This window comes from Nyctibius grandis, chromosome 25 (genome assembly GCF_013368605.1).
Source record: "Nyctibius grandis isolate bNycGra1 chromosome 25, bNycGra1.pri, whole genome shotgun sequence".
Classification (NCBI taxonomy): domain Eukaryota; kingdom Metazoa; phylum Chordata; class Aves; order Nyctibiiformes; family Nyctibiidae; genus Nyctibius; species Nyctibius grandis.
In genome coordinates this window covers 506,050-526,601 of record NC_090682.1, presented here as the reverse complement: position 1 = coordinate 526,601, position 20,552 = coordinate 506,050, and the positions used below count along the sequence as shown (strand labels likewise).

The 20,552-nt window shown below is 59.4% G+C and overlaps 4 protein-coding genes across 7 annotated transcripts; 3 read left to right on the top strand and 1 right to left on the bottom strand.

The window, feature by feature from the left end:
* Positions 1-93: 93 nt before the first annotated feature.
* Positions 94-6,242, top strand: HYLS1 (HYLS1 centriolar and ciliogenesis associated). The gene is made up of 2 exons (XM_068418402.1): positions 94-208; positions 5,088-6,242. The coding sequence occupies exon 2, from the start codon at positions 5,101-5,103 to the stop codon at positions 5,857-5,859; it is 759 nt and encodes a 252-aa protein (XP_068274503.1). The 5' UTR covers positions 94-208; positions 5,088-5,100; the 3' UTR covers positions 5,860-6,242.
* On the bottom strand, positions 1,165-7,174 carry PUS3 (pseudouridine synthase 3). 2 transcript variants are annotated; one of them, XM_068418400.1, is made up of 5 exons: positions 6,942-7,174; positions 3,759-4,169; positions 2,114-2,688; positions 1,636-1,832; positions 1,165-1,528 (listed from the first exon to the last, which is right to left on the bottom strand). In XM_068418400.1, the coding sequence occupies exons 1-5, from the start codon at positions 6,996-6,998 to the stop codon at positions 1,278-1,280; spliced, it is 1,491 nt and encodes a 496-aa protein (XP_068274501.1). In that variant the 5' UTR covers positions 6,999-7,174; the 3' UTR covers positions 1,165-1,277. The 2 variants fall into 2 exon arrangements, with proteins under 2 accessions (XP_068274501.1, XP_068274502.1); XM_068418401.1 differs by lacking the exon at positions 6,942-7,174 and adding an exon at positions 5,318-5,399.
* DDX25 (DEAD-box helicase 25) lies at positions 7,072-11,693 on the top strand. 3 transcript variants are annotated; one of them, XM_068418397.1, is made up of 11 exons: positions 7,072-7,276; positions 7,366-7,413; positions 7,666-7,801; positions 7,900-7,992; positions 8,091-8,193; positions 8,802-8,916; positions 9,214-9,391; positions 9,515-9,752; positions 10,145-10,307; positions 10,435-10,623; positions 11,147-11,693. In XM_068418397.1, the coding sequence occupies exons 1-11, from the start codon at positions 7,072-7,074 to the stop codon at positions 11,206-11,208; spliced, it is 1,530 nt and encodes a 509-aa protein (XP_068274498.1). In that variant the 3' UTR covers positions 11,209-11,693. The 3 variants fall into 3 exon arrangements, with proteins under 3 accessions (XP_068274498.1, XP_068274497.1, XP_068274499.1); XM_068418398.1 differs by having other exon boundaries at positions 7,079-7,134; positions 7,222-7,276; positions 10,145-10,623; XM_068418396.1 differs by having other exon boundaries at positions 10,145-10,623.
* A 540-nt stretch (positions 11,694-12,233) lies between these two features.
* On the top strand, positions 12,234-20,250 carry LOC137673550 (V-set and immunoglobulin domain-containing protein 10-like 2). The gene is given in 13 exon segments (XM_068418405.1): positions 12,234-12,350; positions 12,433-12,783; positions 14,028-14,312; positions 17,219-17,494; positions 17,646-17,924; positions 18,147-18,407; positions 18,494-18,796; positions 18,878-18,927; positions 18,930-19,004; positions 19,006-19,183; positions 19,423-19,545; positions 19,616-19,640; positions 19,715-20,250. Coding segments are annotated over 13 exon segments (2,559 nt in total). The 5' UTR covers positions 12,234-12,277; the 3' UTR covers positions 19,995-20,250.
* The last annotated feature ends 302 nt before the right edge of the window (positions 20,251-20,552 follow it).

Here is a 20,552-nt window from a genome sequence, read left to right as displayed (position 1 = left end):
GCCAATGGCGGCGGCGCGGAGGCGGTACCTCATCACGCTCGTCCAATCGAAAGCGGCATGTAGTTGAGCGACACCGGCGCTGTCCAATGGCGCTGCCTCGGAGGAGGGGGCCCTCGTCTCCGCCCGGCCGTTTAAACGCCGGCGACGGTTGGCGGCTGGGAACAGCTCGCGGCGGGGAGACGAGAGCGGCCGGGCCCCGCCCCGCCAGGTACCGGGGGGCCTTGGGGGTTATGTGGGCCCCATCAGGTACCCGGGGCGGCCCCAGCGGGTGGGGGAGCCCCGGCTGCCTCAGCTCAGTATAGCCCAGTACAGCCCAGTATAGCCCCAGTATTCCCCTGCCCCACAGTGCGGTGAGCGGCTCTGAGGGGGCTGAGGCACCCGCCCCATCCCCTCCCAGACCGGGACACAGCAGCGCTTCGCCTGCCTTTGACACCGTCTCCCACAGCATCTCCTGGAAAAAAAACGCTGCTCACGGCTTGGATGGGTGGATGCTTTGCTGGGGGAAAAAACTGGTGGGATGGCCGGGCCCAAAGAGTGGTGGGGAATGGTTAAATCCAGTTGGTGGCTGGTCACCAGTGGTGTTCTACCAGCACTGGTGTGGCCAGCAGGACTAGGGCAGGGATCATCCCCCTGGACTCAGCACTGGTGAGGCTGCACCTCGAATCCTGGGTGCAGTTTTAGGCCCCTCACTACAAGCAAGACCTTGAGGTGCTGGAGCGAGTCCAGAGAAGGGCAACGGAGCTGGTGAAGGGTCTGGAGCACAAGTGTGATGGGAGTGGCTGAGGGACCTGGGGGGGTTTAGCCTGGAGAAAAGGAGGCTGAGGGGAGACCTTCTCGCTCTCTACAATTGCTTGAAAGGAGGGTGTAGCGAGGGGGGGTCGGTCTCTTCTCCCAGGTAACAAGCAATAGGACAAGAGGGAACGGCCTCAAGTTGCACCAGGGGAGGTTTAGATTGAAGATCAGGGACAATTTCTTCCCCAAAAGGGTTGTCAAGCACTGGCACAGGCTGCCCAGGGCAGTGGTGGAGTCCCCATCCCTGGAGGGATTTAAAAGCCGTGTAGATGTGGTGCTGAGGGCCATGGGTTAGTGGTGGCCTTGGCAGTGCTGGGTTAGCGGTTGGACTCGATGATCTTAAAGGGCCTTTCAACCAAAACGATTCTGTGATTTCTTGAAATTTATAAAAATAGCACTGGAAAATTGCATTTCTTTTTCAAATTAAAAAAAAAAAAAAGCAAAGCGCTAAGCTGCCCTTCTGCCACTGAGGTGACCCGTCACCATCACTCCATGTCCACACAGACCCGCTTGGGAGGCTGCTCCTCTCCTTCCCCCGCCACCTCCAGGCCCCGGGGGGTCTCGATGCGGCCCCTGCGCACAAAGTGACGGATCCGGGCCTCCAGCCCCTCGCACTTGGGGCGGGCCAGTAAAGGCTTGTAGGTGCGGGCTTTGACGCCTTCCACGAAGCCGCTGACCTGCCTGCAGAGCGGAGGCTTCACCTCTCCCCAGAGGACGGTCGTGCTGGTCCCTGGACCTGCAATATAATTTAAAAAAATCTATTTAATCACCTTTTTTTTTCCACATTTTTTCTTAAACCAGTTACCCTCATCCCTCTGTAATCCCATATTGCCCCAAAACTACCTTTACTTTTCCCAGTAGCCACAGGAGCACCATCCAGCCCTCCTAACATGCTCCGTAGCACTTGAGTTTTGACGGCGTGGTTGGCCCAGAGCTGCTGCAGGTGGGTAACGTTGAACTCCTGCACGTCACGGTCGTAAAGCCACCGAAGGTTTTCGAACTCGCAGTCGTACAGGACGAGGGGAAACTCGACTGCCATGCTAGGGAACAGGAGAGAAGGCCTTACAGGATGCTGTGACAACGAAGCACCAGCACATCAGCCTGTCCTTTCTGCCAAAACCAACCCTGTCTTTTACAAAACTCCTTTTTTCTGCTCAAAACTCAATTAGTTTTAACCAAACACCAAGGACTAAAGCCATCAAAAGCTTGTCCAAGAGCAAGAAAAACAGGATCCTGAGGGATGCCAGCAGCTCGCTTCCGTATTGTGAGAGGTTTGTGCCAGCAGCGCTTCGCACGCAGGTTTTCCCCCAGCTCTCCCTACCTGTACTGTGGCTTTCGGGGGTTTTTCTCCACATCCAGCAGCTCGTCGATGATTTCGGGGCTCTCCATCCTCTGGCCGATGAGGAAGAGGATGGCCATCATGCAGCGGACTTGGTGGTAGAGGAATGCTTGTCCCATCACCTCAAACTGGCACAGGCGGAAGGGATCCTGCAGCTCGGTTCCTCCTTCTCCCTCCACCCACGTCACTCCGGCGCTGAGAATCGTTCTCTGGAAGTTGACCACCCCGTTGGCCACGTCCATCTTACACAGGTTACGGAAATCGTGCGTCCCCACGTACCTCTGGGCAGCGGCGTGCATGAGGGCCACGTCCAGGTCGGCGCAGGGGAAGAAGTACCGATAGGTTCTCTTGAGACAGCTGAACCGGGCGCTGAAATCGGGCTCCACGGGGGCCCAGGCCAGCGCCCGGATGTCAGGTGGGAGCACCCTGTTGAGAATATGGGTGTAATGGAGCTCTTCCTCCTCCTCCTCCCCCTCGCTCTTGCCTTCCGAGTCACCTTTGTGGCCGTTTAGCTTCTTCCCCTCCGACAGGTTCGAGCGGAGATCTAAGGAGATCACCTGCAAAAGGAGGAGAGCCAGGATTAGATGGCAGATGGGTGGAGTTGGTGTGCCAAGTCTTCCTACACCACTGTGAAATAAATGCAGGATCTCCTACAGATGAAGGTGTCTTAAATCCAGCGATCTCCCCGCTCCTTCCTGTGGGTAAAGCTGCAAGCGCCTCTGCTGAGGTTCTCAGCAGATGCTACGGGTTCCTTGAATACCACAGAGAAAGTTGCAGGCTGCCTACGTAGCAGGGGCTTGAAACAGCTTCAACTTTAGTCACTGTTTTTAGGCTATAATGTGCTTTTTCTTCTTTTTTCTTTGCTGGAGGTGATGACTTGAAGGCATTAACAGCCTGGTTGGCTGAGAAACCTGGTGTGGGAATAAGTTAATTAACACCCCAGGTGCTTTAAAGGGCACAAGAAAAGGTGGCCCCTGCCCTGATTTCATCTTGCAAAGGAGAGCAGACCACCCACCTGGGCCAAAACCACCCAGGCAAGGGTCAAGTTAAGCCAGGAGGGAAGGAGAGGCCGGCCCCGTGCTTTCCCCGAGGGGCTCAACCAGCCTGATGGCTCCGTGCCCACCGAGCGGGGCCGGCTGGCTCCCCTCCTTCCAGCTCCCACTCCCACGCTCCCTTCCGCTAGCTGCAGCTCCCTTCAGCCCCTTCTGCGCAGGAATTCAGCAGGAAGCTCTCCAATTCTTGGATTTATCTTTTTTATTTGATTTTTTGGTGGGTTTAGCGAGTTAAATCAGCTGAGAGGGCTCTGCAGTGGAAATGACATCTTTTTGGGGTGTTTTTTTTTTGGCAGCGCTAAGCTGCAGCCTAAAAGTCATTTCATCCTCTCAAAACAGGCCCCCTGGAAAAAAATTAGCACTAATATGGAACAAAAAAATTAGCATTTGAGGGTCTAAAAGCATCATTCCGCATGCAGGAAGCCGTTGCCAGACTCACTTTCAGATTTAAAAGCTGATGGCTTTTAAAAAACCCACAAATCCAAGCTGTGCTGTCACGGTAGGACAGCAACCCCACCACATCCCATCCCAGCCCGGAGCCCAGAAACCCAGGAAAGCCTCAGCAGGGTCCTGACCTGGCCAAAGGCGCTGACCCCTTTGTCCGTGCGCCCGCAGCGGTGGTAGTTGGAGGTCTGTCTGTCGTCTACGAGCCGCGTCTTCTTCAAAGCTTCAAAGAGTTTCTCTTCGATGGTGTTGCTGGTGTTCTCCTGGCTGGCAAAGCCCTGGTAGCCCCAGCCCAGGTAGGCGAGCTTCAGCGCCACGTGCCTGCGGCCGTAGGCGCCAAAATCGAAGGGGCGTTGGGAGCGTTTCTTGGCTTTCCCAGAGGCTGAAGGAGCTTCTCTTCTCCCAGCGCCTTCCTTGTCCTCGCCGAGCTTCTCCTGCAGCCGCTTCACCTCCTCTTCCAGCTCCTGCACCCTCCTCAGGAGTCGCTCTCGATCTGTAGCCACGCTCCCCTCGGCCATAGCCGCCGTCTCGGAGCCGGGGGTCTGGGGAGAAAGAAGGAAATCGGGGCAGTTTGCATTTTTATGTGGCTTTTATTACACCTACAGGCTTGCTCTGTAAAATAATCGCTACCCACAGAATAATTCTTTATTTTTCAACCCCTCAGCGTTCCTTACAGAGCACAGGAAGGGCCCAGGGATGGTTTCATCTTACTCAAGTCTTTTTTTTCTGCTCTGTCAGCCCAGGCACGGCGGCACCAGGTTCCCACTACCCTTTTGCTACCCATCACAGAACCCTTTCCATTTTCACACCGCGTCCAGGCAGCACCGACACCTCAGACAGCCCGCCAACGGCTGCCATTCATCTCGCCGCACCATCTGCTCCACCGTTTCATAACAGCACACTTAAAACTTGCCTTTTTTCTATTTTTTTTTCCCCAAAAAAGATATCCTAAACCTGTGTCACGAGTGGAACCCATGTCCAGATCCCTTTTTTTTTTTTTTTTTTTCCCCGCAGATCTTGAGGTTTAATATAACTCAAACAGTCTTTGGGCTACAACAGCCAACATCTACACACGCTGCGCGGAGCCTCTTCCTCCTCTGCTGAAGTAAAACACCCTCTTGGATGTCCCTAGATTAAATCACGACTGGATATCACCGGGGTTTTAAAAGAAGAGGGGAAAAAAATTCACTATACGCTTCTGCCCGGTGCTTACGAAGTGAACTGAACATGCCCTGTGTTTGTCCGTTGTCCCGATAGTATTTTATATATAATATCATTAATTTTATTAATTAACTAATTTGGGGGCTGCATAAGAGGGAGCTTCAGGGCTTTATAGCAGTGCAGCCAGTGCTCCCTGTCTGATTAATTGACAGCCCTGAACCCAGAAACTGTGAGTCAAAGCCCCCCTTTATGTCTTTAACCAGCTCAAAATGAACCATGATTTATTTTTTCTTTCCTAGTTTGGTGGCAATCATGGAGGAGATGACGGGAGCGGACAATGAGGAGCAGTGGGCGACCGCGCCAGCCCTGAGCCAGCGAGGAGGCGGCAAGGAGCGAGCGCGTCCCTGTGCCGATCCCTATGTGAAGGCCTCCTTCCTTTCGGGGGCACACCAAGCCCCCGTGACGTTCTCCGAGGAGCTGACGGCAACCAGGAGGTTGGTGATGAAAAGGAAAGTGCTGAGGCACAGACCCGACGGAGGAGTAGAGGTCTTTGATGAGTCGGTGTGCAGAGAGCCAAAGGTTTGGAAGCCAAGGCTGCAGCTGAGGAACGTTCCAGATGACAGCATCTCCGAGGGGGAAATAGAGACGAGCAGCAGCTCCTCCCATGATGAATCGTCTCACCGGTGGCCCCATGGGGACACTCCTTCCTTTCTCCTCGAGGATTTCAGCAGCCAGCGCTCTTCCGCTGCGACAGAACAACCCAAGTCCTTCATTCCCCCGCAGTTCGTACCGTTGGGTCAAAACTGGGGCAAAACCGACCGAGTGGCCAGATATTTTGAATATAAACGGGAATGGGAAAGATTCGGAATCCCGGGAGAAGATCAACACCTAGAACTGCGCTGGGCTATCCGGCAACAAATGCTCTGCCAACCTGAGCTGTCCACCAAGCCGCGGCACCTCTACGCCCCCAACCTTTACGTCGTACCCACCGAGAAGAAAAGAGCCGCCCTACGCTGGGCGGTGCGCTGGGACCTGGCCCAGGGCTTCCTCCCCAGAAAAAACATCTCCTAGTTCCCTAAAGCGCTCCATGGTTTTTTAATCCCTATTTTTTCCTCCTCAATAATTTGGGAAAAATCCCTGCATCCCGACCAAGCATCCTCCCCAGTTCAGATTAAGGAGGTAACGGGGAGCAGGCGCCGCAAAACTTTGTGAATATCGAGAGAAAGAACCCCCACAAGGCTCCTTATATTCTTATTTTGGTGTGTCATTGCCCCTGGATTAAGGTGATTTATGGTTTAAAAAACAGCAATATTTGTTTTTTTATTAAAGCCTGTGGAAAGGTTCGTTAAGAGTTCTGTGGGTTAATGAGAAACGCCTCCTAAACACCTCGATCAATGTCTGTTATTCTAGATTTATCCTTGCCTTATTTTACCTCATTTTTAAAATAAATAATGTGAAGATAATGATAATATTGAGATTATTATTTTTTTTTTTTTTCCAGGATTGAGAATTTGGCAGCTCTCGCGCTGGCAAACACCTTGAAGCGGTGGTGGGGTGAGGGGCTGGGGGGCCCTGCCAAAAAGGTCCCCAAAACCCTGAGGGGAAGCAGGTGTCAGCCACGGCCTGGAGCCCCCCAAACCCCTCTGGAGGGGACCCCAGATGAGGGACAAGGGGACACACACGCATGCTTCCCCCCAGCTTGGGGACCTTGCTGTCACCCCATGTTGAGGGGGGTTCTGGCAGGGCAAGGGGGGGGGTCCCTGTCCCCAGCACCTTGCAGATCCCTCAGTGCCTTATGGGGGGCGTTCCCTGTCCCCAACACCCCAGGGACTCCCCCAGAACCCTAGGGGGAGGTCTCTGCCCCTCAGGGAGCCCCTAAAACCCTGTGGTGGGGGGTCTCTCCCCCCCCCAGCACCCCAGGGATCCCCCTAAACCCCTATGGGGGGCAGCACTGGCACCCTACGCAGAGGAAGCCCCCAAGGCCGAGGGGGTCTCTGTCCCCAGCACCCTGCAGACCCCCCCACCACCCTACAGCAGGGGCCTCGGCATCCCAGGGACCCCCCAAAACCCTACGGTGGGGGTCTCTGCCCCCCCAGGGACCCCCCAAAGCCCCGCGGGGGACAGCCCCAGCACCCCACGGGGCCCGGCCCTACCTGCAGGCCGCGGCGGCGCCGGTACCGGTACCGCTGACCCGGAAGCGCCCGCCCCATCCGGTGCCTCCCACGCCCCGGCAGCCGCCGTCGGTCCGCCCGCCCGCCAGAGGGCGCCACCCCGCCCCGCGTGATGAATATTCATGAGGCAGCTGCCATGGCGGAGGCGGGAGACGGCGGGCAGTGGCCGCAGCGGGTGGGGAGCGGGCCGGGTTTCCCTCCCCCGGGGCTTCACCCCCTTCCCCTGCCGCCCCCTCGGGAACGGCCTCTTCTCCCCCCGCAGCTCCACGGGCTGGTCCCCCGGCCGCGCCTCCGGCAGCCCTTCACGAGCCGCTGGGGTAAGGGTAGGCCTCGGCCCCCGCCTCGGGGAGGGCCTCAGGGCCGGGCCTCGGCCTCACACCTTCCCTCCGCGTTTCTCCTCCCTCAGGAGGCCGCGGCGATGAGGAGGAGAAGGAGGAGGAGGAAGCAGAGAGAGGTGGGTCCCTGCGGCTCGGGGTGCGGCCCCCTTGGAGCAGGAGGGGAAACTGAGGCAGGGAGGGGGGCTGGTGGGTGCTGGGGGGGGGGGGTTGTGGCAGGCCATGCTCATTAGCCACTAATTACATACCGGTCTTAGCGGGGTTTGGGGTCCCTGAGAGAGGGAGTGGCCAGAGCCCCCGGTATTTGCACGAAGGAGGAAGAGACTTCTCACAAAAAGTCATTTTTAAGGAGTTTTTCTGCCTTTTTCCAGTGGCCTCGGCAGAAACCTCCCTGCTGAACAAGCTGATCCGCACGTCCCTCGTGGAGTCCAGCCACCACGTGGAGATCCTGCAGCAGGACCCCAGCTCCCCGCTTTTCTCCGTCAAAACCTTCGAAGAGCTGCCCCTGTCAGTCGCTGCGAGACCCCCCCCCCCGCCCAGCCTGGCCAAGCACCAGAGCCGCCCTCCTTCGTCAAAAATACCCTTTCCATCCTTTTTTTTGACAGGAAAAAGGAGCTTTTGAAGGGAGTTTACATGATGGGCTTCAACAGACCATCCAAAATCCAAGAGACGGCGCTGCCGATCATGCTGGCATACCCGTGAGTAGTCACGTCGAGCGGGGTGAGCCTCCCCCCTTGGCTCCCTCCAACCCCCCCCCCACCCCTTAACGCTTCACTAAGCAGCTTTTACCTTACAGGCCCCAAAATCTGATTGCTCAAAGCCAGTCAGGGACAGGGAAAACGGCAGCTTTTATCTTGGCGATGTTGAGCAGAGTTAATGCCGCTGAGAAATACCCGCAGGTAACGGAGGAAAGGGAAAGCTTGAGGCAGAAAGGGGTAGGCCAGACTCTCCAGACGCTGCCTGGGTGCAGAGCTCTGGTTTTTGTCCCTGTCTCTGTGTGATTTTATCCGCTGGAGGCGCGGGGACGAGAAACCCCCAGGTAGCGTCGCAGCAGCAGGTAGGACGGAAAGCGTGGCGCTGGCTAAAGGGAGGAGGTACTTTTACTTGCAAGCAGGGGATTAAGCCAGGCTTTAGATGTCCTGGAATTTAAATTTTGGAAAGCAACTGCAGAGATTGTTGGGTTTCGGGTGGCTTAAATGTCCCCACAAGCCCCAGTCACCTCTCCACGTGCCGCATCAGCTTGGTGAGCTGGTTACTGCCATGTCAGGTCTCTCCTCTCGAGCGGACAGGGACAGTTGCTTTAAATCTGGCCGCAGAAACAAACTGCCCCGCGCTTCGGGGGACAAATTTCCCCCCGAAAAACACCTCCAGCAACTTCTCGCTGCTCTTCTTTCCATCCCTTCGCGACACCCCCTTACCTGCCCGCCGCATCCCATCCCGGCAGCCCCCTCGGCTTTGAGTCAAGGTGGTTTTTTATCTGACAGCTCTCTCCTCTCCCTCCCCAAAGTGCCTCTGCTTGGCTCCCACCTACGAGCTGGCCCTGCAGATCGGCGACGTCCTCAAGGCGATCGGGCAGTTCTGCGCCGACATCGAGGTTACCTTCGCGATCCGGGGAAACCGAGGTGAGTCCTGTCCCACCGAGCAGAGCTCCTGGTGTTGGAGTGAGCAGAGGGACCCTCTCTTCGAGCCTTGAGCTACCAGGAGCTGCGCAGGCCTCCCTGAAGGCCAATAAAATAGCGTCTGTATCCCCTTCTCCTGCTAAAGAGTCTTGCAGTTTTAATCTTAAGCTCCGCTTCACAGCGCCTCCCCCTCAGAGGCTGGAGTCGGGGGTAACAGAGGGGGAAAAAGGCTCTCGAGCAGCAGAAACGTGTCGTTTGGACACGCTCGGCTGCCACTTCCCCCCTCGGCCTCTCTCGCAGTGCCGCGGGGCGCGGTGCTGAAGGAGCAGATCATCATCGGGACGCCGGGGACCATGCTGGATTGGTGTTTCAAACTGAGAGTCATAGACTTCGAGAAGATCCACATGTTCGTGCTGGACGAAGCCGACATCATGATGGACACGCAGGGCCTCTCCTGCCAAAGCACTCGCATCCAGAGGCGAGTATTCCCCACGGCTGCCGTCCCGCTGCCCTGGTTTTTTCCCCCCTATTTGCTCGCCTTGGAGGGAATCAGACGAGGCCTTTTGCTCCTCTCCTGGGCTGATGAAGCCTTTTTCTCCAGGGCTTTACCCAAGAGCTGCCAGATGTTGCTTTTCTCAGCCACCTTCAAGGAAACCGTGCGGGCGTTCGCCAGTCAGATCATCTCTGACCCCATTGTGATCAAGCTACGCGAGGAAGAGCTCACCCTGAGCAACATCAGGCAATACTTCTTCGTGTGTAAGAGCCTGGAGGAGAAATACCAAGCGCTCTGCAACATCTACGGCAGCATCACCATCGGTCAGGCCATGATCTTCTGCCAGGTAAAGCAGCTCAGCCTTCGCTGCGGAGATCTAACGTGGCTGCAGTCGGCGATAATAGAAATAAGTGCTGGAAATTGTCTTCTTGAGACCCTTAAAATCACGGAGCGGAGCTCAGGGAGGGGTGAGGAACGTGTTGGTGGCATTTACAGGACAACCCTGGGGATAAGGCAGCTTTTAAAAGCGTCTCTTAGCAGTGGGGATGGCTTTTGCCCGGCTTCCACCATCACCAGCGCAGGGAAAACCGTGCTGCACGTCCCGACAGAGGCTTCTCGCTCTGTTTTTTTTTTGCCTTATTTTATTTTGAGGGGTTAAAAAGCGCCGGGAGCTCCCTGGGAGGGGGAAAATAGCTGGGAGCGACGGCTGCGAAACCTCAGCCCGCCTCTCGCCCCCAGACGCGGAGGAACGCGGACTGGCTGGCGATGGCCATGAGCCGAGACGGGCACCAAGTAGCCATCCTGACGGCGGAACTGCTGGTAGCCCAACGGGCCGACGTTATCCAGCGCTTCCGCGAAGGCAAGGAGAAGGTGCTCATCGCCACCAACGTCTGCGCCAGAGGTACCTGCGGGACGCCCCGGCGTGAAAACGGCGCTTCCCGGTGGCAACGGGGGCTCGGACGGATCCTCCCCGCCCCGCCCCCTTTTTTCCACCCCTCCTCTCTTTTTTCTCTTTCTCTTTCCCTCAGGGATCGACGTGCAGCAGGTCACCATCGTGGTGAACTTCACCCTCCCCACCAACCAGAGGAGCCAGCCGGATTTCGAGACGTACCTCCATCGCATCGGGCGAACGGGGCGCTTCGGGAAGAGGGGCATCGCCTTCAGCATGGTGGAAGAGCAGAATGTGGCGCTCGTCCGGCTGATCGAGAAGCATTTCCGTGAGTATCCGCACGCGGGGAGGGGGTTTCAGGGCCTTTTTTCCCCTCCTTCAGGCGTTTTATCTGCAAATCCTTGTCCTGGTGCTCCGGTTTAGCTGGTGGGGAGAGAAGCTGGGAGCCAAAATCGTGCAGGTTTTTTCCCAAGTAACAAATCTGTTGTTTATAAACATCAAGAGGGTTTTCTACAGGGTTTTGGTTGCGCTGCTGGCTTTGCACACCCGCTGCCCCTGGGATTTTTTAGGGGAAAAAAAGTTATTGAAGCTTTTTGGAGTGCAGAAAACCTTCCTCAGCTTCATCCTCAGAGCTGCCCCGTTGTCTTAGCACCATTAATCCTTGAAATCTAAACACCACAGGGGCCCGCGGCCGACAAGATACGAGCCGGGTAACGCAGCGGAGACTTTTTTATTCGACAGCTTTGAATAACCCCGAGGAGGAGGAGGGGTCGTTGGGCTCTGGTTTTACCCAGGTTCTACCAAGCACTGACAATTTTTTGGTGGTTTTATTTTTTTTTTCCGTCCTACAGAGACCGAGATCAAGCAGCTGAACCCGGACGACATGGATGAGCTGGAGAAGATTGAAAATTAAGGGAGAGGCGGGGATTTGCTTCCTCCTCACCTCCGTGTTTTGGTTCAAAACAGAAAAGTTGCAGAGGGGGGGGAAAAAAAAACCTTCCCAGTTCTCTTTGTAATTTCCTAAAGCTGTTGGGTTTTGTTGTGATGTTTTAGGGGGAAACTGTCACCCCCAGCCGTTATTGTCCTTGTTTTGGGCTGGTGTTTGAGGGGTAAAGCTCCCCCAAAACGGGTCGAGGACAGAAAACAGCTCAACTCCTTTAAAGGGCCCAAAAAAAACGGTAGCGGCGGCGTTTTGGCGAGCAAAACCTCAGAGAAGACTTGAAGACGACACAGAAAAGGAGGGATATTAAACCAAAAGCCGCCGGTCTCACTAGATGGCAGCAGGAACCCGCCGCTGCCGTCCCGCGTCCCTCCCCCGGGGACCCCCAACGCCAGCGTTTGGGGTCGGGGCTGGACCCCGTGGCCTGTTTGTCCCCAATAAACCCGAATTATTTCTAATTCCTGACGTGTTGTTGCTTCTTTTACCAAACCCCCTCGAAATTTAGCGCTTATTTTACTCGCAGAAGGAGTTTAATTAAGTCAAATGATGTCGGTGGTGACGGGGGGGTGCGAGGTGGCTCCTGTGTGCCCCCCCGCTGCCATCAGCACCCCAAAAATCCTGCTCCTGGCGTCGCGTTACAGCGTCACCACCCCCCCATGAATGTTTGATGCGCCGGGAGATGAAATATCAAACCCCGGCGAGCGCCCGGCTTCCCCCAGACCCCCCGTTTGCGGTCGGGGGGGGGGCGGGTGGCAACTTATTTTCCTCCTCTTCTAGCCCCCACCCTAAAAAAATGGGAGGGTGGTGGGTAACGCTCAGGGATAAATGTCCCCCCCCCAGGGAAGGGGGTGATGCCACTGCTGTGCTGAGCGCGGCCATCCTCAGCCCTGAGATTGCAGGGTCCCCCCCCCCTTCCTGTGTGCACAGGTGGGGTTTATAAATAATTAACGGTTAATCAGGGCTGGGATTAATTACCCAGGGGTAACTGGAGAGGAGGTCGGGGTGGAGAGCGCAGCCCTGCTTCGGTGCCGGCCATGGCGCCATGGAGCTCGGGCGGGCAGCAGCACCGTGGAGGGGGCCCTGGATCCTCTGCCTGCTGCCGGCGCTGGCGGGGGGTAAGCAAACAACCCCCCCCCCCCCCCCAAATTTCCCCTTGGGGGGTGGGCAAGCAGAGAGCTGACCAACTTGCCACAGCAGGTCAGCTGGTGGCCAGCGAGGCGGCGTACGAGGAGCGGACGGTGACGGGGGTGCGGGGCCGGGCGGTGGAGCTGAGCTGCGGGCCGGTGGCCGCGGCCCCGCCGGCCGTCGTCTTCTGGAGCTTCGCGGCCAGGGGCGAGGGGCCGCCGCGGGCCGTGGCGGTGGGCTCGGGCTCGGAGGTGGCGGTGGCCCCCGGCGCGGGGACGCTGGGCCGGGTGACGCTGCGCAACGGGACGCTGGAGCTGCGGGAGCTGCGGGCGGGCGCCCGGGGCCGCTTCCTCTGCCAGGGGCTGTTCCCCGAGCCCGGGCGCCTCCGCGTCGCCTACGCTGCCGTCCTCCTGCGCGTCCTGGGTAAGCCGCTGGCCGCCTCGGGGGGTTTGCTAGCCACCGAGCGGCCGGCGGCGCGTTCCCCTGGCTTGCCGTGAAGCATCCACTCGCCCGCTAGCCGATAGAGGCTGCCGCTGGCCGGTGGAGCTTGCTGCTGGCCAAGGAAGCAACCTAGAAGCCAACAAAGGGCCCCAATAGTCAACAAAGCATGTCGCTAGCCAGTGTAGAGGCCCACTAGCCCAAGCAGTGGCCCACTAGCCACCAAAGGGCCCCACTAGCCAATGATGCATGCTACTAGCCAACCTAGGGCCCCACTAGTCAACAAAGCGTGTCGCTAGCCAGTGTAGAGCCCCACTAGCCTAGGTAGTGGCCCACTAGACCAGGCAGTGGCCCACTAGACCAGGCAGCGGCCCACTAGCCACCAAAGGGCCCCACCAGTCAATGATGCATGCCACTAGCCAACATAGAGCCCCGCTAGCCAATGATGCATGCCACTAGCCAACGTAGAGCCCCGCTAGCCAATGATGCATGCCACTAGCCAACGTAGTGCCCCGCTAGCCAATGATACAAGCCACTAGCCAACAATGCATGCCACTAGCCAATGTCGAGCCCCACTAGTCAGCAAAGCACCCCACTAGCCAATGCAGTGCTGCACTAGCCAACACAGCGCCCCTGCTACCCAATGTAGCGCTGCACTAGCCAACATAGCGCACTACTAGCCAAAGTAGCTCACCACTAGCCAATGCAGCACCCACCAGCCAACGAAGCACCCCATTAGCCAAAGTAGAGCCCCACCAGCCAGCAAAGCACCTCACTAGCCAACATAGCACCTCACTAGCCAGCACAGCACACCACTAGCCAATGAACTCCCCTGCCTCCAGCCAGTGTAGCACCCCACTAGCTCATGTAGCGTCCCACTAGCCAATGTAGCACCCCACTAGCCAACACAGTGCCTATTAGTCAACAAAGCACCCCACTAGCCAATATAGCAGCCCACTAGCCATCCCCATCTCCTTGCCCTGGCCAACTCAGCATCCCACCAGCCCCTAACTGGTCTCATTAGCCTGTCCGTGGCCACTCCAGCTGGTCCCTGTGCCCACAGCCAGGACCCCCCCTCCCTAGCCTGTAGGTGGTCTCCCTAGCCATCCCACTAGCCACTACAGCACATCACTAGCCAATATATGGTCTGGGCTGGAAAGATCATCCCGGGCGGGACGGCGGGAAGGTGCCGGCAGCCTCGGGGGCCACTCACGGCCCGTTGCCCCCAGTGCCCGTCTCCAAGCCCTTCGTGCGGCCGACGGCGGCGGCGGCGGCGGAGGGGACGGCGGTGGCCCTGACGTGCGCCGTGAGGGAGGGGACGGAGCCGCTGAGCTTCTCCTGGCACCACCGGGAGCCCCGAGGGGGTCCCTCAGTGCCCCCCGCGGGGCTGGGGGGCTCCGGGGCGGAGCTGCGCCTCACCCCCGCCAACCGTAGCCACGCGGGCTGGTACGCCTGCACCGTGGGCAACGAGGTCAACAACCGCACCAGCGAGCCCGTCTACCTGGACGTCGTCTGTGAGTGCCGCGGGGCTCCTCGAGGTGGGGGGCTGGAGGTGCCACCTCAGGGCTGGAGGTGCCACCATAGCATGGCCATGGCCACCAAGCACCCTACCACTATGGTACGTCCATGGCTACTATGGTACGTCCATGGCCACCATGCACCCTGCCACCATGATGCCTCCATGGCCACCACAGTACATCCGTGGCTACCATGTACCCTGCTACCATGATGCCTCCGTGGTCACCATGGTACATCCATGGCCACTATGCACACTGCCACCATGATGCCTCCAAGGCCACCATGGTACATCCATGGCCACCATGCACCCTGCCACCATGATGCCTCCATGGCCACCACAGTACATCCGTGGCCACCATGTACCCTGCTACCATGATGCCTCCATGGTCACCACAGTACATCCGTGGCCACCATGTACCCTGCTACCATGATGCCTCCATGGTCACCACAGTACATCCGTGGCCACCATGTACCCTGCTACCATGATGCCTCCATGGTCACCATGGTACATCCATGGCCACCATGTACCCTGGCACCATGATGCCTTCATGGCCACCATCCTACTTCCATGGCCATGATGCCACCATGGTACATCCATGGCCACCATGCACCCTGCCACCATGATGCCTCCATGGCCACCACAGTACATCCGTGGCCACCATGTACCCTGCCACCATGATGCCTCCATGGCCACCATATACCCTGCCACCATGATGCCTCCATGGCCACCATGGTACGTCCATGGCCACCATACACCCTGGCACCATGATGCCTCCATGGCCACCATGGTACGTCCATGGCCACCATACACCCTGGCACCATGATGCCTCCATGGCCACCATGGTACATCCATGGCCACTGTGTACCCTGCCACTGTGACGCCTCCATGGCCACCATGGTGCCTCCATGGCCACCATGGTACATCCATGGTATGGCCATGGCCAACAAGCATGCTACCACCATGGTCATCATGCACCCTACTACTATGATGCCTCCATGGCCACCATAGTATGTCCATGGCAACCATGCGCCATGCCACCGAGGTTATGTCCATGGCCATCACGGTACTACCATGGCCGCCATGCTCCTTGCCAGCATGGCATGTCCACATTCCACCATAGTGTATCTATGGCCACCAAGCACCATACCACCAAGGTGTGTCCATGGCCACCATACCCCATGCCACCTCCACAACCACCGTAGTGCATCTATGGCCACCAAGCACCATACCACCAAGGTGTGTCCATGGCCACCATACCCCATGCCACCTCCACAACCACCATAGTGCATCTATGGCCACCAAGTACCATGCCACCAAGATGTGTCCATGGCCACCATACCCCATGCCACCAAGGTGTGTCCATGGCCACCATACCCCATGCCACCTCCACAACCACCGTAGTGCATCTATGGCCACCAAGTACCATGCCACCAAGATGTGTCCATGGCCACCATACCCCATGCCACCAAGGTGTGTCCATGGCCACCATACCCCATGCCACCTCCACAACCACCATAGTGCATCTATGGCCACCAAGTACCATGCCACCAAGGTGTGTCCATGGCCACCATACCCCATGCCACCAAGGTGTGTCCATGGCCACCATACCCCATGCCACCTCCACAGCCACCATAGTGCATCTATGGCCACCAAGCACCATACCACCAAGGTGTGTCCATGGCCACCATACCCCATGCCACCTCCACAACCACCATAGTGCATCTATGGCCACCAAGTACCATGCCACCAAGGTGTGTCCATGGCCACCATACCCCATGCCACCAAGGTGTGTCCATGGCCACCATACCCCATGCCACCTCCACAGCCACCATAGTGCATCTATGGCCACCAAGCACCATACCACCAAGGTGTGTCCATGGCCACCATACCCCATGCCACCTCCACAACCACCGTAGTGCATCTATGGCCACCAAGTACCATGCCACCAAGATGTGTCCATGGCCACCATACCCCATGCCACCTCCACAACCACCGTAGTGCATCTATGGCCACCAAGTACCATGCCACCAAGGTGTGTCCATGGCCACCATACCCCATGCCACCAAGGTGTGTCCATGGCCACCATACCCCATGCCACCTCCACAGCCACCATAGTGCATCTATGGCCACCAAGCACCATACCACCAAGGTGTGTCCATGGCCACCATACCCCATGCCACCTCCACAACCACCATAGTGCATCTATGGCCACCAAGTACCATACCACCAAGGTGTGTCCATGGCCACCATACCCCATGCCACCTCCACAACCACCATCGTGCATCTATGGCCACCAAGTACCATGCCACCAAGGTGTGTCCATGGCCACCATACCCCATGCCACCAAGGTGTGTCCATGGCCACCATACCCCATGCCACCTCCACAGCCACCATAGTGCATCTATGGCCACCAAGCACCATACCACCAAGGTGTGTCCATGGCCACCATACCCCATGCCACCTCCACAACCACCGTAGTGCATCTATGGCCACCAAGTACCATGCCACCAAGATGTGTCCATGGCCACCATACCCCATGCCACCAAGGTGTGTCCACGGCCACCATACCCCATGCCACCTCCACAGCCACCATATTGCATCTGTGGCCACCAAGCACCATGCCACCAAGATGTGTCCATGGCCACCATACCCCATGCCACCAAGGTGTGTCCACGGCCACCATACCCCATGCCACCTCCACAGCCACCATATTGCATCTGTGGCCACCAAGCACCATACCACCAAGGTGCCTCCACACCCAAAACGGTGGCACCACCATAGTGCACCCTTTCTAAGGAGGCTTCACAGCCTGGTTTCCCACCAGTGGGAGGAAGCCCTGGGGAGGGCTGTGTCCCCTCTGTGGGGACACCCCCGTGGCTGAAGGTCCCCATGTCACCGCAGACGGCCCCGACGAGCCGGCCATCAGCGTGGAGCCCTTCTCCCCGGAACAGGGGGGCTTCTCGGCGGGCGAGCGGGAGGACGTGGTGCTGAGCTGCCTGGCGCCCTCCAACCCCCCCAGCCGGTACGTCTGGCTCCACAACGGCTCCCAGGTCCACACCGGCCAGACCTACGTCATCGCCGCCATCGCCCGCGCCCAGGCGGGCACCTACACCTGCCTGGCCGAAAACACCCACCTCCAAACCCGCACCCAAGCCACCATCGTCCTCACGGTCTACTGTAAGTAACCCTTGGGTGGAGGTGGGGTGGCCCGGTGGGTGCCCTCTCCCAGGGTGACACGGACGAACGCGGCTCCCCGGTGAGGACGTGGGTGTGAGTTGGGGGGGTGGGTAGAAGCCCACCCTACCCCAGCGCTGATGGTCTCCTGCAGATCCACCAGCCGGGAGCCCCGGCTGCTCCGCACTGGCCACCGGTGACCTGCGGGACGTGGCCCTGCGGTGCCGTTGGCTGGGGGGCTTCCCCCCGGCACGGCTGCGCTGGGTGGGCCCCCAGGAGGAGGAGGAGGAGGAGGAAGAGGGGGTGATGGGGATGAGTTTTTCCATGGCCACCAGCATCCAACCAGGGGCGACCACCAAGAACGGCAGCTCCTTCTCCTGCCGGGCCTCCCACCCCGCGCTGCCGCAGGGGGCTGCCTGCGGGACCACCCTGTGTGAGTGCCCACGGGTGTCCCCCGCCCTTGACACAACCGTGGTGACCCCCCGTGCCACCATGGGATGGGCACCCCAAGGTGGTGCTGCCTCGGCTGGGGCCTCCAGCAACCCCAGCTTGCTCCATAACGGGGGTCCCACAGCACAACTGGTGCCCGTGCCATGGGTGGGGGGTGTCCTTTTGGCACGGCCCCCCCCCACCCTCACACCTCTCCATCCCACAGGGGTCCCGCCCGGCAGCCCCTCCTGCGTGGCGGCGGCCACCAAGGGGGACGAGTACGTGATGCTGCGGTGCCGGTGGGAGGGGGGGACGCCGCCGGTGACCCTGTGGTGGCGGGACGGCGGGGGCCAGGCGCTGGGTGACCCCGCGCCCTCCGCTGCCGTCCTGGTGCTGGGCGCCGACGGCAGCTTGAGGGGCCGGGAGTTCATCTGCGCCACCGCCCACCCGCTCCGGGCCACCGGCACCAAGTGCCGCCTCCGGCTGGGTAAGCCAGGTGGCATCCCCGGGGTGCCCTCGCTGTGCCACCGCAGCGGGGTGGCACGTCCCCATCGGCACCTTCTTGCCACGCAGATGTCCCCGAGCTGGAGGCGGAGAGGAGCGAGGTGGCGGTGCTGGAGGGCGGCGAGGCGCGGTTGGCGTGCCGGCGACGCGGCGGTGGCGGCGGTGCCGATTTGGGTGCCGCCGTGGTCTGGTACGACCCCAAAGAGCGGGAGGTGACACCGGGGGTGGCCAAGTACCGGTTGGACTGGGGAGAAGCGTGGCTCAACCTCACCGTCCGGGACGCCGAGTGGCCCGGGGACAGCGGGACCTACCGCTGCGCCGCGGCCAACGCCGTGGGCACCGCCAGCCTCCCCGTCCGCCTCCGCGTGGACCGTGAGTCCTGGGAGGGGTGGGGGGTCCCCAAGGTGGGTTTGGGGTGGGGGCTCAGCCCCCCTGGGTGCCATCTCGCCGCAGGGTACCCGGCCCCCCCCAACGTCACCATCAGCAAGCTGCGGTACACGCGTGGGCGCGCACCGAGGTGCGGCTGGAGTGGCGGACGCAGGGCGCCGGGAACCTCACCGGCTTCGTGGTCCAGCGGCGCCGAAGCCAAGAAAACCCCTCGGCGGGTCCCGGGCCCCTGGGAAACGGCCGCCGGTGACATCGAGCCCCACTCCCGCGACCGGCGCCTGGGGGGGCTGGACCCGGCCGTGCTCTACGCTTTCCGCGTCCTGGCTGTCAACCACCGCACGGCCGGGCACCCCTCCGAGGTGCAGACGCCAGGTGACGTGGGGGGGGGACACGCTGCGGGGTGTGAGAGGAGAAGGGCAACGGTTGCATCGCGGTGGAGCCGAGCGGGGAGCAGCCATCAGTAGGTTTCAGAGTGAACGGGCACAGGCTCCCACCTCCTTCCCCCTTTCTGTGCTGGGTGCCTGCCATTCGCTCTCCTCTCTGCGGGTGCCTCGTTACCTTAATTACCCCCGGGGGGACACACGCGCTGACGAGCAGCTGCTCTCTTCCAGCCGAGCCTCCCTTCGAGGCCTACCCAGCAGTGATGGGGGCAGCGGTGGCGGGGATGCTGGTGGCCACCGCGGCGTCACTCCTGGCCGTGTACTGGGTTGCCCGCCACCGGGACGCCCTCCCACGTGAGTGCCGGGGTCGGGGGGGTCACAACAGGACCCCGGACACCCCCACCTCATGTCTGTCTGTCCCCAGGGCTGCACGACCTGCTCTTCCGCACGTGAGTGTCCAAAGCCCCTTGCCCCGTTGCTGCTGCACCCCGGTGCCGGTGACACCCTCACGTGTCCCCCCCAGGGCTGGCCCCGGCGCCCAGGAGCCCATCGGCACACCGGAGGATGCCGAAACAGCCGCAAGTGGGGAGGAGGGAGCAGCACCGGCACCGGGAGACTCGGCCACCCCGGCCCAGCAGCAGGTAACAGCACCCGTGGGGGCGAGTCACCCGCCCCGGTGCCCCAGCACCCAGCCGGTGTCACCGGGGGCTCTCCCACCCCTCGCAGAGCCGCTCTCAGCACCGCCCGATGCCACCGACGACCCACCGGTTAACGTCACCATCACCGTGACGGCGACGCCGTGACCCCTCTTGGCTTCTTTACATGTTTAAAAAGGTGTTGGGGGGAGATGTATGATTTTTTTTCAAGGGAAGGGGAAGCTTTTCTGACGCCAAAAAGGAGGGAGGAGCAGTGAAATCGTGGAAGTAAAGTTTCACCAGAAACCTTGCGCCGGGTTTTACCCCTTTTTAGGCACTGGGAGGAGGTCAGCTGGCTATAAAAAGCGGCGCACGGCACCCAGGGAGAGTCCCTCCAGCTCAGCCTCGACACTTCGGTTACTTCTGGACTAAAAATAAATATTTCAGCTAAAAGAAATATTTTTCTCACCGATGGGATTGAAAAAACTCAAGGGCCGAAGGTCCGGCTCTCGTTGGCTGCGGTCGTGGATGCTGGTGGATGCTGAATTTTACCCACAAAGCTTGGGTGGGGTGGGGAAGGGTCCTCATCTTCCCCTCAAACCCCCCGTTTTCAGGCCAAACCGCTGATTAGTGATTAGTGATGGTTTTTCCTCACGTTGGTGCAAACACAGAGGGAGGGTCGAGCGGTCCCCGGCGTTCCTTGGCTCGTGTGACAAACGAGAGAGT